Below are 12,152 nucleotides of genomic sequence, written 5' to 3' on the forward strand. Positions count from 1 at the left end.
GGCAGGATTCGCAGCGAGATCGCGGTGTGTGTCGGCGGGATAAAATCGCTATTTTCGCAGCCATAACTATCTTTTATATAGGTACCTTCCAAAGGGACGGAGAGGGGAAACGGCACATGACGCAGGCAGGGGCAGCCAGGAACACCCAACACGGAAGGCGTGTCAAGTCCTGCAGCTTAGTGTTTACCCCGCACCTCACAGTGACCTGCGCTGCTTGTACAGCTACAAAGCCACGGGGTCGGCTCGGGGTAAGTTTGGATGTGTCCTTTTCATCTGAAGAGCAAGACGACGACAATACATAGTCCGCACGCTCCAGGACTTTTGTGTGTGTGTGTGTGTGTGTTTCGCCAAATGCCATTTATCCGGCCCGTCAACAGGGGAGCTAGATGCCGACGGGAAGCTTTAGTTAGTTAGAGTGGCCCTACGGAGTATATACCCGGATCTACTTTGAGTTCACCTCGCAATGCTGTCATATTCTCGAAGCTGGAGCATGAGCAGCAGAGTGACTCGCTCTGCCCGGGACTCCACAGTATGTAGATATACTTAAACCTTGGTATCCCATTTTTTCCCGCGTGCTCAGGAAGGAACAAAAGGTCTTCCCCCGGTATCCTAAAAGTACAAAGTACAAGATACGGCTGGGCTCCCGCCTGCAACTCGCGCCCCTTCGAGGTACTTGATACTTGAAACTACCTTCTCCCCTTTGCCGTTGCAAGCTTTGCGTCAAACTTTTGACTTCCCTTCTCCAGCCCTTACTCTTCCTGCTCCTCTCCTCTCCTCTCCTTCTCTACTCTGTCTCCTCTCTCTCTCTCCCTCCGTCTTCACCTCCATCGTCCTCATCCTCGCTCATCGTCCGTCAACCATCTCTTTCACCTAGCTATCGTTTCCAATTAAACGTTTACTCTTCCCTCTTTTTGCTCCCTAGTTCACCTGTTGACTATCTGCACGGGGTACCGTTCAATCCGATCTTGCCGCCAACTTTCATTGGGTCCCGATTCCTCTGCCGATTACCCCCAGGCTTCCCCGCGCGACAGAACCATCCGTCGCTCGCCACTCTATATTAAGGCTGTCTGTCCCCTCCGAGTGGCATCCGTCGAATCGCCGTTAATCTGATCAAGTCTCGAGACGCCAACGGATCACGCGATTCTCTGTTGTTTTGTCATCTCCCTCCCGGCTGGTAAATCTTCTTCACCAACCTGGCTGAAGTTCGACTGGTGCTAGAACCCGCTTCTGCTCGCGGTCAACTTACCTCTCCCCACTGAGTGAGTTTTGATTTTCCTTTTCTTTTCTTTCCCCCCCTTTTTTTTTTTCCTTTATACCTCTCCTCTCCCTAAATTGCCCGCGGTTTTCATATACCCCGCTCCGATGAGCTTGTGGGGTTGAAGCTTTCCTCTCATTAATAGGAGCTTTCGCCACGTGCAAACACCGTAATTTGACCCATGTGTGTGTGTGTGTGTGTGTGTTGGGCTGATGGTATTCAAACTGTTTAGTATACAGTATACAGTCCAGCTTATATCGGTGACCACCATCCGATTTTCAGGGCCATTCTCATTCTTTTCGATTGCACAATGACCTCCACATCTCTAAAAGAGACGGCTTCCGCAGCTGCCTCCGAGGCCCCAAGAGACGCAAAAGCGGCCGTTGAGAGCTCCCCCGGAAGCGCTTCATCCGTATTTCAGTCCCCATTCGTACGTGCGGCCTTGCCTTTCGTCAATGGCGGTCTCGCAGGTATGACGGCCACCACTTGCATCCAGCCTATCGACATGGTCAAAGTTCGACTGCAACTCGCAGGTGAGGGTGCCAGAACCGGTCCTCGACCTTCAGCGCTGGGTATCACAAGAGACATCATTGCTTCTGGCAGAGTGCTTGACTTGTACACTGGACTATCAGCTGGCCTCTTACGACAGGCAGTTTACACTACCGCGCGCCTCGGGTTCTTTGACACCTTCATGGCTATGCTGAACAGCCGTGCTGCAGCTTCTGGAACTAAAGTGACTTTTGGCGAGCGTGCTGCAGCCGGGTTGACAGCGGGTGGAATCGCTGCGATGGTTGGAAACCCTGCCGATCTCGCGCTCATCCGCATGCAGTCCGACGGATTGAAGCCCAAAGAGGCCAGAGCCAACTACCGCTCCGTCATAGATGCCCTGGCCCGCATTTCCAAATCCGAAGGAATCACCGCCCTCTGGGCTGGAGCTTTCCCGACGGTAGTCCGGGCAATGGCGCTGAACTTCGGTCAATTGACTTTCTTCTCCGAGAGCAAATCCCAGCTTCAAGCCCACACAAACCTTTCTCCGCAGAACAGAACTTTCGCTGCATCGGCAATCGCCGGATTTTTTGCTAGTTTCCTATCGCTGCCATTTGACTTTATCAAAACTCGCCTCCAAAAGCAACAGAAAGACCCCAAGACCGGGCAACTGCCGTACAAGGGTGTCTTCGACTGCGCCAGGAAGGTTGTGCGCGATGAAGGCTGGTTAAGATTTTATCGTGGCTTTGGAACTTACTACGTTCGGATTGCGCCCCATGCGTAAGTGGATCCCCAACTCAGACACCGTCACTTTCTTTTATCCGCCCAACAGCGGATCTGCCCTGGCCCACCATCCAATGCCCTCGCTAACAAATAATTCTTTTTGCCTTTAGCATGGTGACCCTGATTGTCGTCGACTATCTCAACCTGTTGACATCATAAAGTCAACTTCGAACTTCATGACTCTCCCTCGTCTGTGACGATCGATTGCCGAATCTATCTCCCTGCATATTATCCCGTTGAAGTGGGCTCCTCCAGACATGACAGCAAACCAAATAACGATGAAAACGGGCTCGATAACGCGAGAAAAGAAAGGAGCAGGAAAAGAAAAAATATATTTAATAAAAATAAAAAATTTTCCTTGAAAACAGCCAAGCTGGACAAGCCCAAAGTGACGACTTCGTTTGAGTTTAAGATGCAGCGATAGAGATTATTTTCCTTTGTCTCTTATTCGCAGGAGCAACTTATATCACTGTAGTGATTTGATGATCTACTTGGTCTTGTGTGCGATATTAAGACTTCCACTTGTTTGCTTTTCTATCTGATATCACTATACCATGACTCGCCTTAGGGATTATTCTCATTATAACTTTTCCAATGAAATTGAATTGACAATTTACAGTTAACTTTGTCCTTATGTTTGGAGTTTTAGAAACACAGATCTTTAACGGTCGAGTAAAGAGGAGTTTACTTTCCGCGGGAGATTCGGCAAGTCGGTTTGAAAACAAACACTGCCAAGCCCAAAAGGCAGATATACGCCCGCGACTCCAGACAAGGCTTTATCAGCTGTAATCGAGAACCCCCGTGCATGCGTACACGCCGTTGCATAGGTACATCATAACCACCTACATCACCGGGATTAGTTAAGCTCTGGCCGTGCGCCTTCGGGGCATTTCCGACGGCTAAGCTGCATCGATCAGAGCTGCACATTGCACAATATGTTACTCCGAATGTGTTCCAGGAACAGGGGAGGAGATAAGACTAGAATGCAATTGACATCACGGCCGAGTAAGGATCGTCCGGTCGCACAGTAATTTTAACCACCGTGTATATGTGTATGGAGATCGTAACCGGCCGTAAAAAGGGCGTTTTTCCTCTCGGTCTTCGGTGTGGTTCCGTGTTTCTGTTCTTCTGGATCGTTCCTCTCGTGCGAGCATGGTTACACATTTCCAGGTCTCTGTTGACGTAGTGTCAACCTGTCGGGGTACGGAGTAGGTTATTATCGTTGCTCGATGTGAGCGGAGCTGGAGTCCGATTTAAGTATCAGTAAATTCAATACAGAGTAGTATGGAAATATATATATATATATGTGTGTGTGTGTGCGTGTGTGCATGCGTGCTTTTACATAAAGTCGTTATAAAGAAAGGGGCGGGGAGTTTTCCTTGAATCCGATTAAAATCCACCCATCCGAACCGACAGGAGAAAAGGGTATATGAAATCGAAAAATGTAGATCATAAGAAATGCATAAGTATTATATGAATTCCAGGTATCAGAAATCTTTGCTCGCTCCAGTTTCCGTGGATTGGGGTAGACAATCCGTCAAATCGCTTGTATGATCATAACCGAGCCTTAGAGGCCAAACGCGATCCGCTTCCATACACATTCCACGTCCTGACACAGAGCCAGAAATCCGTCACTCTCTAGCTGCTGACATACCCAAGACTCTACAAGTGCAGACCGCTCTGTTGTCGGCGTTGAAAGGTAAGATGATAGGTCTGTTGTAGTGAGTAGGTTGCTGGTTACAGGAACAGTGGATATGTTTGGTTGACTGTCGATGTGGCTTTGTTGGCTTGGGATTTGGGGCGGGTTTGATGACGCACTGTAGCTTAAATTGCTAGTTTGGGGTAGAAGCTGCACAGCGCTACGAGCAGGGTTAGGGCGACCATCTATTATATTTCCATCTTTGTCAGCTAATCGTCGGGAATTAAAGAGGCGTATAGACCGGGAAAGAAGCATTCGACGTACCAAGTTCAGTGCTTGTACGGCTTTCTGCAAGGATAGACTGCGCGGCTTTGACCGGTGCCGCGTCAGACGCGATTTCCAGTGCGGCCCCCAGAGTGGATATACTTGACGGCGTGAATGAGGTCGATGTGCCCGTTGAAAAAACGTCACTTTTGGCTATACTATCCATCGCACTCCTAGCGACAGGGGACTGTATCCCTCCCGAATCGAGACGCGTCATTGAAGCCTGGATACTCGACTCTGGAGGAGGCGTCTCGCCGCCGTGGGTTTGAGGATTCAAGCGTAGATCTATAGAGTTAGCAGTAATGCCCATTGTCTGTTTGGGCGGAATGTAGCGTTGCTGTCTACGCTGAGGCTTTGCAAACGGTAGCTCTCTCTTTGGAGGAAGCTGCTCGATTAACGACCCTGCATCAAGGAAGATTGGGGCCGTCGACGGCCGTTCAGAGGAGTTTTCATATTCCGAACGTGCGTTTTTATTCATAACTTGTGTGTTCCTCGACGGTTGAGTTGTACCTAGAGCCGAAGAAGATCCCTATTTGCGTAAATATGTGCATGTTAGTTATGAATCACATGTTGTTAATAAACTTATGCTTGAGAAACCGAAATCCGCGAGCCGTCCCCGATGATGGCGTAGTTATAGAGGGATGAATGGTTTTGCAAAGTTTACTTACGATGGTAGATGGACGCGTCTCTGGCACTGTAGCTGGAACTGCTCGTATACTGTGGCTTCCGGCCTGGGATGAAGGCATTCCCAACACAGGAGACGCTGTGCTATGAGGCCAACTTGCTGTGTTTGGTCTTGTGAGGAATGCAGTCGATGGTGGAAAGCTACCAGCGGTCGATTCGGTTATAGGACATCCGACTTCGCTCAAAATCGAGACAGCCTTGCGGTAATCGGCATCAGAAGTGAATTTCAGCTGAAATCTGCGGATCTATTAACGCGATTAGTGTTTCTTTTAAAGTGTGACTTCTGTAGACAGCTCTGCGATGAGCTCCACACCTGATTGACACGCGTAGGATACCGGATAGCAAGGCAAGGAGACTTGACGAGCACGGCGATGGGGGCCTTTGAACTCGAAATCTGTATCTGGCTCGATGAGCTCGCCACTGCTTCTCTCGCGAGGGCATCGAGATCCAGATCTTCCTGAGGATGTGATTTCCGGATCAGTAAAGGATCCTCACTGAAGATACACATTGCCATTGCCCCCTCAACGCACCAGGACATCCAGTCCTCGCAGCACCTTCAGGGTAGGGCTCCCCGTTGTCCATGACGAGCCATTCTCTCGAACTTGGGTACGACCAAAAACCGCCCTTAAGTCGACACCGCCAGATATATGAGTCCAGCCGAGAGGAGAGGTTCGATCCGTAGTCGTTGTAACGTAAGAGAACTTGAGCACCGTTAACGAAAGGGGAATACCTCCTGGGCTTTCCATGGTGAGCGAGGAGAAATGCTAGCAGAAAGGCCCTTGTATATGCTAGTTATATACAAGGACGTAGATTTATCTTTTGATATCCTACAAGAGAGGAAGATATCAAATTACCCTGAGCTGGATAACTACACCTCCACTGATATTGCGCGACTGCCTAAAGAGGAATATACACACAGTTCTGGCTCTTTCGACGCGACCAAGTTCATCCTGCAGGGCTCTAACAGCCGCCTGGGCGATCGAAGCCTTCCAACAGTAGAGGCATATAGGCCATTTTAAGGGCAAGGACGCTACGATATCCATATCCACCGGCTGACCGGTGCGGCCATCATCCCAGACCAGGCTCAACCCCGAGACAACGGTTGGGAGTGGATTACATCATCAGAGAGACACTCCGGAATAACATATATCCGACGGAACTTGCTTACCTAACGGGACTAGCGTTTCCCAAAGCGGTTTAGTACCATCCCTTGGCGGCCCCCACCGCGCCCACAACATAAAATTTCTGTCACGTGCTTTCTTCGCTTTTTCACAACCTTTTCATGTCCACGTGATTTGTGCCTGCCCTTCATCCAATCAGCGTTTTGTTGTGAATATCTGTGGTGGTGGATTAACTTTCACGTGACCATGTCTTTCTCCCGGCAGCAGCTCGAGACCGACGGCCGCTACTTCGCGGAGAGCTTGAGCGCTGCGTACTCGCAGTCTGGGTAAGCTTCGCTTCGTGTGCCAGCTCCGGTCGCATTCTTCGCCTTCGTTTCCGTTCCCCCTTACGGATACTGATTATTTTCCCTTCCAGACGGGTCTATTCCTGGCCCCTAAACCCTGCTCTGGGTTGGCGCATTGGGAACAAGCGGGTTAGCCCGCAGGCCCTGTTCAGAGAGGTTGGGCGCCGCGGGGGATATCACCAGGCCTCCGTGGACAAGAGGCACTGGTGGGCAATCGCCCAGGCAGTGGGCATTGTAGCCGGAGCGGCAGGGGCCCTGTCGTTCCACGTAAAGCGCCTCTACGAAGAGCGGCTCCTGTAAGCATACCATCCTCCTTACGGAGTACAACATTCCCCTTTGGATGCTCCTTTGAGATTGCTGTAAGGCTACTGCTGACTCTGCTTGAACCTTCTAGGGACCTGGAGGCCCGCACTGTTGGCTTCGTTGGGCCACAAGCAGTTGCTGGTGAGTTGATCACGCCATCGCACACTCCATCTCACTTTTCTCTCCAAGTGTTCCTTTGTTGGCGGTGTCTTCCGGTTGCCATGGACTTCTTGCCAAAACACTAACAAGGCTTTGTCAGCTGCTGCAGCTCCAGCTCCTCCTCCTCCTCCTCCTCCTCCTCCTCCTCCATCTCTTCCCCCTCCACCGCTTCCACACCCTCCTCAAGCCGCTTCCTTCGATCCTCCTTCGTTTCCTCCATCGTCCTCAACGATGGCAACTCCTGCGGCTGAACCCGCTCCTTCAGAAGCGCGCGGAGATTCCCGCCCTCCAACCCCAGACCCCGGCCCGCCAACCATTGTTCTTGATCGTACCGGTAAGTGGCATCTCTAAACAAGCTATATTCGCCTTTATCGGCCAGTACTGACGCGTTAACTTGCTAGGGGGGGATATCTATCACCGGTCCTATATGGGCCTTAAATCAAGAATCCCAGAAGAGGTCGAGCAAGGGCTGTACCATCTGGTACGCCTCTCAGATATACACCAAGAAGTGTTGCTCTTCGACGAGTACTCGGGACTTGCAGAGGCATTGCTCCAGCAGATCTTAACCATCGGGGAGCTAGTTCACGGTATCTCCTGGGAACCAAACTACGATTACGCGTATTTCAACGATGAGTACAAAGCAAACGCGCGTTTTGACGATCTCTGCGCCGAAGGAACGTTCGATTTGCTCGATCGCCTCCGCCGACTTGAAGTCATCTTCCCTCAAGCAGATGTTCTGGATGACGAGACTAATACCAAGCTTCGCTTAGTCAACGAGGCCGCATTGGTCCTCAGAAATATGTGTCAGGTCGACCTCAATGCTCATTTTTTGAAAGAGCTTCCTCTAGCGAGAGACACCGCGACCATCGTGCTCAAGCTTCCCCCTATGCCTGTGTTTAACGAAATGAAAAACCACATGCTTGAGGTGGTGTCTGAGGCTTGTCTATGGTGGCCCTTGTGGGACAACGACCATCTTTTCTGTACTCTGATGCTATATTTGGACTCCAAAGACCGCTTCCACCTGCTCACTGCTCTAAAGGCACTGGTAATGTTCTCTTACGAGCTCGAAGGCATCAAGAAATTCGGCCTGGCAAAGAGTGTGTTTACCACGCTGATAGACTACCTTTACCTTGAGCAAGATCCGGAGTTGATGTCGGCGGTACTCGATTTTATCTATCAATATGTTTGCGAGCCGGATAATGTTGCGTTCATCCTCGAAAACTTTGATCTTCCCACAACGCTGATTCCACGTCTTGTCGCCCTGTTGCTGTATGATGCCGAACGTCAACACGAAATCAGAGTTTACGCCGACGAGCAGAAACGCCCCACCCCGACCCGAATCACAATCCCTCCCGAGAGATGCGTCAACAGTTTGCTAGGATTCCAAGAACCTGAACGCACTGCACGCTGGGCCCAATGCGTTTTTCAGGAGGATTCAGAGGGTGAAATTGCTCAAAGGGCTGTGTGGGTTGCCTATCAGCAGACTTTTACCGATTTCCTGAAGCCCGAACATTCACCTCTTCTTCCTGCTCCAGACTTCATCAACACCGTCACCCATGCCTTTAGCATTGCTCGGGCTCGCGTGATTAATGAAGGAGAACAAGGTCAAAAGTTTGTTATCCAAGGAATCCGTCCTAGAGACGTTTGTCGAGATATGAATGGCTTCCCTTACTATTATTGCAAGTGGAGAGTGCCAAAAAATCCCAAACCGGCAGCAAGCGATGAACTCCCTGCGCTCCCTCCCAATGCAGACGCGGGTAAAGCACAAGGCGCCTCGGTGGCCGATGGTCAGGGTACTGCGTCCAGCAGCCAGTCCTCGGCACCAACTCCTCCCACCAATTATCGGCCGTCAACTGCTGAGGATGAGAAAAATGAACAGCCAGCTCCAGGTAGGGCTTGGGAGAAAGCCACGGTGGCGGGCGCACCGGTTTATCCACAAGGGCCGCCAAAACCGCGCAATCCTGAGAACGACAAACGTCTTGCCGATGAGACTCCAGCACGAATCCCACAGTATCTCGAGCTAAGTGACCTCAGTATTACTGGCCACTCCATGAATCATCCCGACTTGGAATACTGTAACCGCGTTTGGGTTGACCCAGAGAAATACCGAAAGCACGTGTTGTGCGTCCATATGGGAATTCGAAACTCGACGGATGGCAACTGGTATCCATTCGATCGGTTCAAGAAGGTCCCCAATCCAGTCTGCCATTTCGATAAATGTGAGGAATTCGAGAAACCAACTAAGAATCTCAACTTGGTCGCTGCCCATGTTTCCGGCCATCTTCCACCGCTCATCAACATGGAAGACACTCCCCTCGAATGGGGTCGACCATTTTTCTATCCAAAGCGCTTCATCCGCTGGGATTATTTCGCCACCCCACAGGACGAAAACAAGGAGCCCTACGGCATCGCGTACAAGGCACTACTCATCATGCGAAACATCCTGCAGAATACCCCTCGAACCAAACCCAAAGGTCGCTTCGAAGGCACTGAATCATGGGGCGTTGCATTGTACTATTCCAGGCGCGCAAGATTGCTCGAGGTGGCTGACCTTAACCCTACTCTTCGCAAGGAAATCTTCGATTTCGTTAACGACATCGACAATTCTCGTTGGGGTTTTATTTTCGAGCTTTAAGGGTACCAAGACGGGGAAGAAGAAGGGAAAAAAAAAGGAGAGAGAGAAAATCAAAAAATCATGAATCCTGAAGGAGTCTTCCTGTGTTATGTCCTAGCTACGGCTCATAATTTGTCTTGGAGGTGTTCTTGTATGGCGCGATGACTGCTAATTTTCTCAGTTCGTTCCCGGCTTTGCTTCAAGGGTTAGAAAACAAGTGCAAAACACAGCGGGGAGTTTATGGATGGATAACTCAGCCGGCCTGTCGCTGAGATTTTTCTTTGAAATGCTGATGGTGAAAGGTTGGTGGTTTTCTGAAATGCCTTTCATTGTAATAGGGATCCTGGTCTTGATGCAAAATACTCCTGTACGATTAGTGAAATTGATTTGAATGACACGATCCCAGTTGAGAACTCAAAATTTACTCCATCCTAATCCTTGCTGTGGACATCTGTGTTTTCCCATCGATAATAATGAAACCCCTAGGTGGAGGAAAGATTACCTATTCATATTCATTTCATCGAAGGAAGCTATATAGTCATGCAAGGCCCAATAACGCGGGCTAGAGATACAGGAATTATTCCTAATACGCTATCACGAGTTCTCATAGTGGCCCATGTTCAAGCTGAAGGCGAACCACTGAACAACAGATAGGAACAAACCGACCACCGGGCGGTTCAATAGAAATTTTGTTTATGGCAATCACATCTAGTATTGGCTTAGGCGATTAGAGCGAGAGCGAAGAGGATCAACCCATTAGCGCCGCTATACACTTGAAGGGCAGGGGCTGCATTGGTGGCGCGTTGTTCAGGGGCTGAAGAGGTCATATCCGCTGTAGTCGTAAGGGGACGGCGGGTACTAGTGGATGTAGTGGAAACCTTAGAAGTGCGGGAAGCAGCACGAGATCCAGAACTGGTAGTCGAGGCTGTAGCAAAAATATCAGCCTCAGCTTTTGAAGTTGAGTTGGAAAGGATGGCTGAAGTGATGTATGTACTGAATTTGGATCCGGGGTTAATAGAGGTACTGGTAGCGCCCGACGATGAGTTTGTGGGGACACTAGCTGAAGAAGCAGAAAATTGCTGCGACTGGGCGAGGATCCCCGGTTTGCTGGGATCGTCGGATAGAAAGTTGAATTGATATGTATCTCTAGAAGTTTGTCGGAGAATAATCAGCCTCCGAATTCCAGCTATTTAAGAGTTCAGTATGGATGAAATGCGCGTACCCTTCCGGAATCTTCTCGATTGGTTCTGTGCGATATGAACCACTGCTTGTCTTGACACCCCTTGCAACCTTCATAATAAACGGAGGATAAACGCCCAGGTTCGCCAATTCGATGGCGAAGGTCAATGGATCAGTGCTGTTTAGAGTACACAGTCAGGCCAAATCATTCTCATTTTAGTGGCCGTCTCACTTGGTAGAAGTCCATGTGATGGTGTGGCTCTTGGATAGATTCCAGGTTGCACCGCTGACTGGACTGGTCACTTGGATTGCTAGTTAACCAGGAAGATATAATCAGCGCTGCTATAAAGGGTATAATGAGGATGGGACGTTCTCGCACCAGCGGCAGCGGCGGTGAGTGTCAAAAGGGACACGCCAAACTTGAAAGACATTGCTGTAAACGGAAACCTTCCGTAAATTCTGGAAGCGATGGACAGAATATTATGCTAGTAAAGGACGTATCGGAATCCAGACAGAATCTATCATACAAAGTAACGAGATCGGGCTGCTGAGATGAACATGATAGAGAGATGAGGCTGTCTTGATACAGAGCAAAAAGCAGACAACAAGACAGACGACGACGGAGGCAATCGCATCCAGAGGAAGCAGGCACCTTGCATGGGCAGCTCTTCTTCTTCTCTGCTCCGGTGGAAGCTGCACCGGACGCCGCACCGCCTTGCGCATCCAGCACAAAAAGGATGAGAAGAAGTACACAAAGTACATCATTGAACCCGCTATGCCAAAACATTTCCATACATGGACGTTTGATATCGGATAGTCATGATGTAACTAGATGGTCTGGAAACGCAGCTTCAACAAGCACATACGACCATAGGAAGTGGAGAACAGGGCTTCCCGTCCGCTCAGCCGTACTTAAACCACTTGCCGGCCGGCTAGTAGTTGGGTGGGTGACCACCAGCGAATCCCGGCTGTTGTATGTTTTTTTCTAGGTAGATATATGTTTTTCTCCCTTCCTCCGGCAACTCGAGGTTTGCAGAGCTTGGGGAATAACGGGGTGGATTGCGTTGAGACTGACCGCTCGGGTAGCTTCTTCCAAAAATTGAAAAGAATTGGACTGACGCACCGTATTCTCATTTTAACGGGAGACAGTGACTCGAAACTCCAGGGTTAAGCGAGAAGAGGCGGTCCCGAAACATCTGGAACTGGGAAAGCTATACGGAATCAACCTGATATATCCTTACATACCTAGTTATAGATCCTT

General features: G+C 49.9%; 4 protein-coding genes across 4 annotated transcripts; 2 read left to right on the plus strand and 2 right to left on the minus strand.

Moving 5' to 3' along the window:
* The first annotated feature begins 1,307 nt into the window (after positions 1–1,307).
* Positions 1,308–3,090, plus strand: MIC33 (Putative mitochondrial 2-oxoglutarate/malate carrier protein). Its single transcript, XM_066123670.1, has 3 exons — positions 1,308–1,424; positions 1,488–2,521; positions 2,635–3,090. Exons 2-3 carry the CDS (start codon positions 1,566–1,568, stop codon positions 2,681–2,683), a joined length of 1,005 nt encoding a protein of 334 aa, XP_065979745.1. The 5' UTR covers positions 1,308–1,424; positions 1,488–1,565; the 3' UTR covers positions 2,684–3,090.
* Positions 3,091–4,091: 1,001 nt separating this feature from the next.
* D8B26_001911 (uncharacterized protein) lies at positions 4,092–5,917 on the minus strand (the record flags this gene model as incomplete). The annotated part of the gene is made up of 5 exons (XM_066123671.1): positions 4,092–4,408; positions 4,488–5,016; positions 5,156–5,416; positions 5,485–5,628; positions 5,702–5,917. The coding sequence occupies 5 exons, from the start codon at positions 5,915–5,917 to the stop codon at positions 4,092–4,094; spliced, it is 1,467 nt and encodes a 488-aa protein (XP_065979746.1).
* Positions 5,918–6,538: 621 nt separating this feature from the next.
* Positions 6,539–9,733, plus strand: RSC9 (Chromatin structure-remodeling complex protein rsc9; the record flags this gene model as incomplete). The annotated part of the gene is made up of 5 exons (XM_066123672.1): positions 6,539–6,618; positions 6,708–6,932; positions 7,031–7,080; positions 7,208–7,432; positions 7,500–9,733. The coding sequence occupies 5 exons, from the start codon at positions 6,539–6,541 to the stop codon at positions 9,731–9,733; spliced, it is 2,814 nt and encodes a 937-aa protein (XP_065979747.1).
* Positions 9,734–10,244: 511 nt separating this feature from the next.
* D8B26_001913 (uncharacterized protein) lies at positions 10,245–11,322 on the minus strand (the record flags this gene model as incomplete). The annotated part of the gene is made up of 5 exons (XM_066123673.1): positions 10,245–10,637; positions 10,707–10,858; positions 10,935–11,069; positions 11,124–11,202; positions 11,271–11,322. 5 exons carry the CDS (start codon positions 11,320–11,322, stop codon positions 10,432–10,434), a joined length of 624 nt encoding a protein of 207 aa, XP_065979748.1. The 3' UTR covers positions 10,245–10,431.
* Positions 11,323–12,152: the final 830 nt, after the last annotated feature.

The sequence above is a fragment of the Coccidioides posadasii genome, chromosome 1 (assembly GCF_018416015.2).
Source record: "Coccidioides posadasii str. Silveira chromosome 1, complete sequence".
In the NCBI taxonomy this organism is placed as follows: domain Eukaryota; kingdom Fungi; phylum Ascomycota; class Eurotiomycetes; order Onygenales; family Onygenaceae; genus Coccidioides; species Coccidioides posadasii.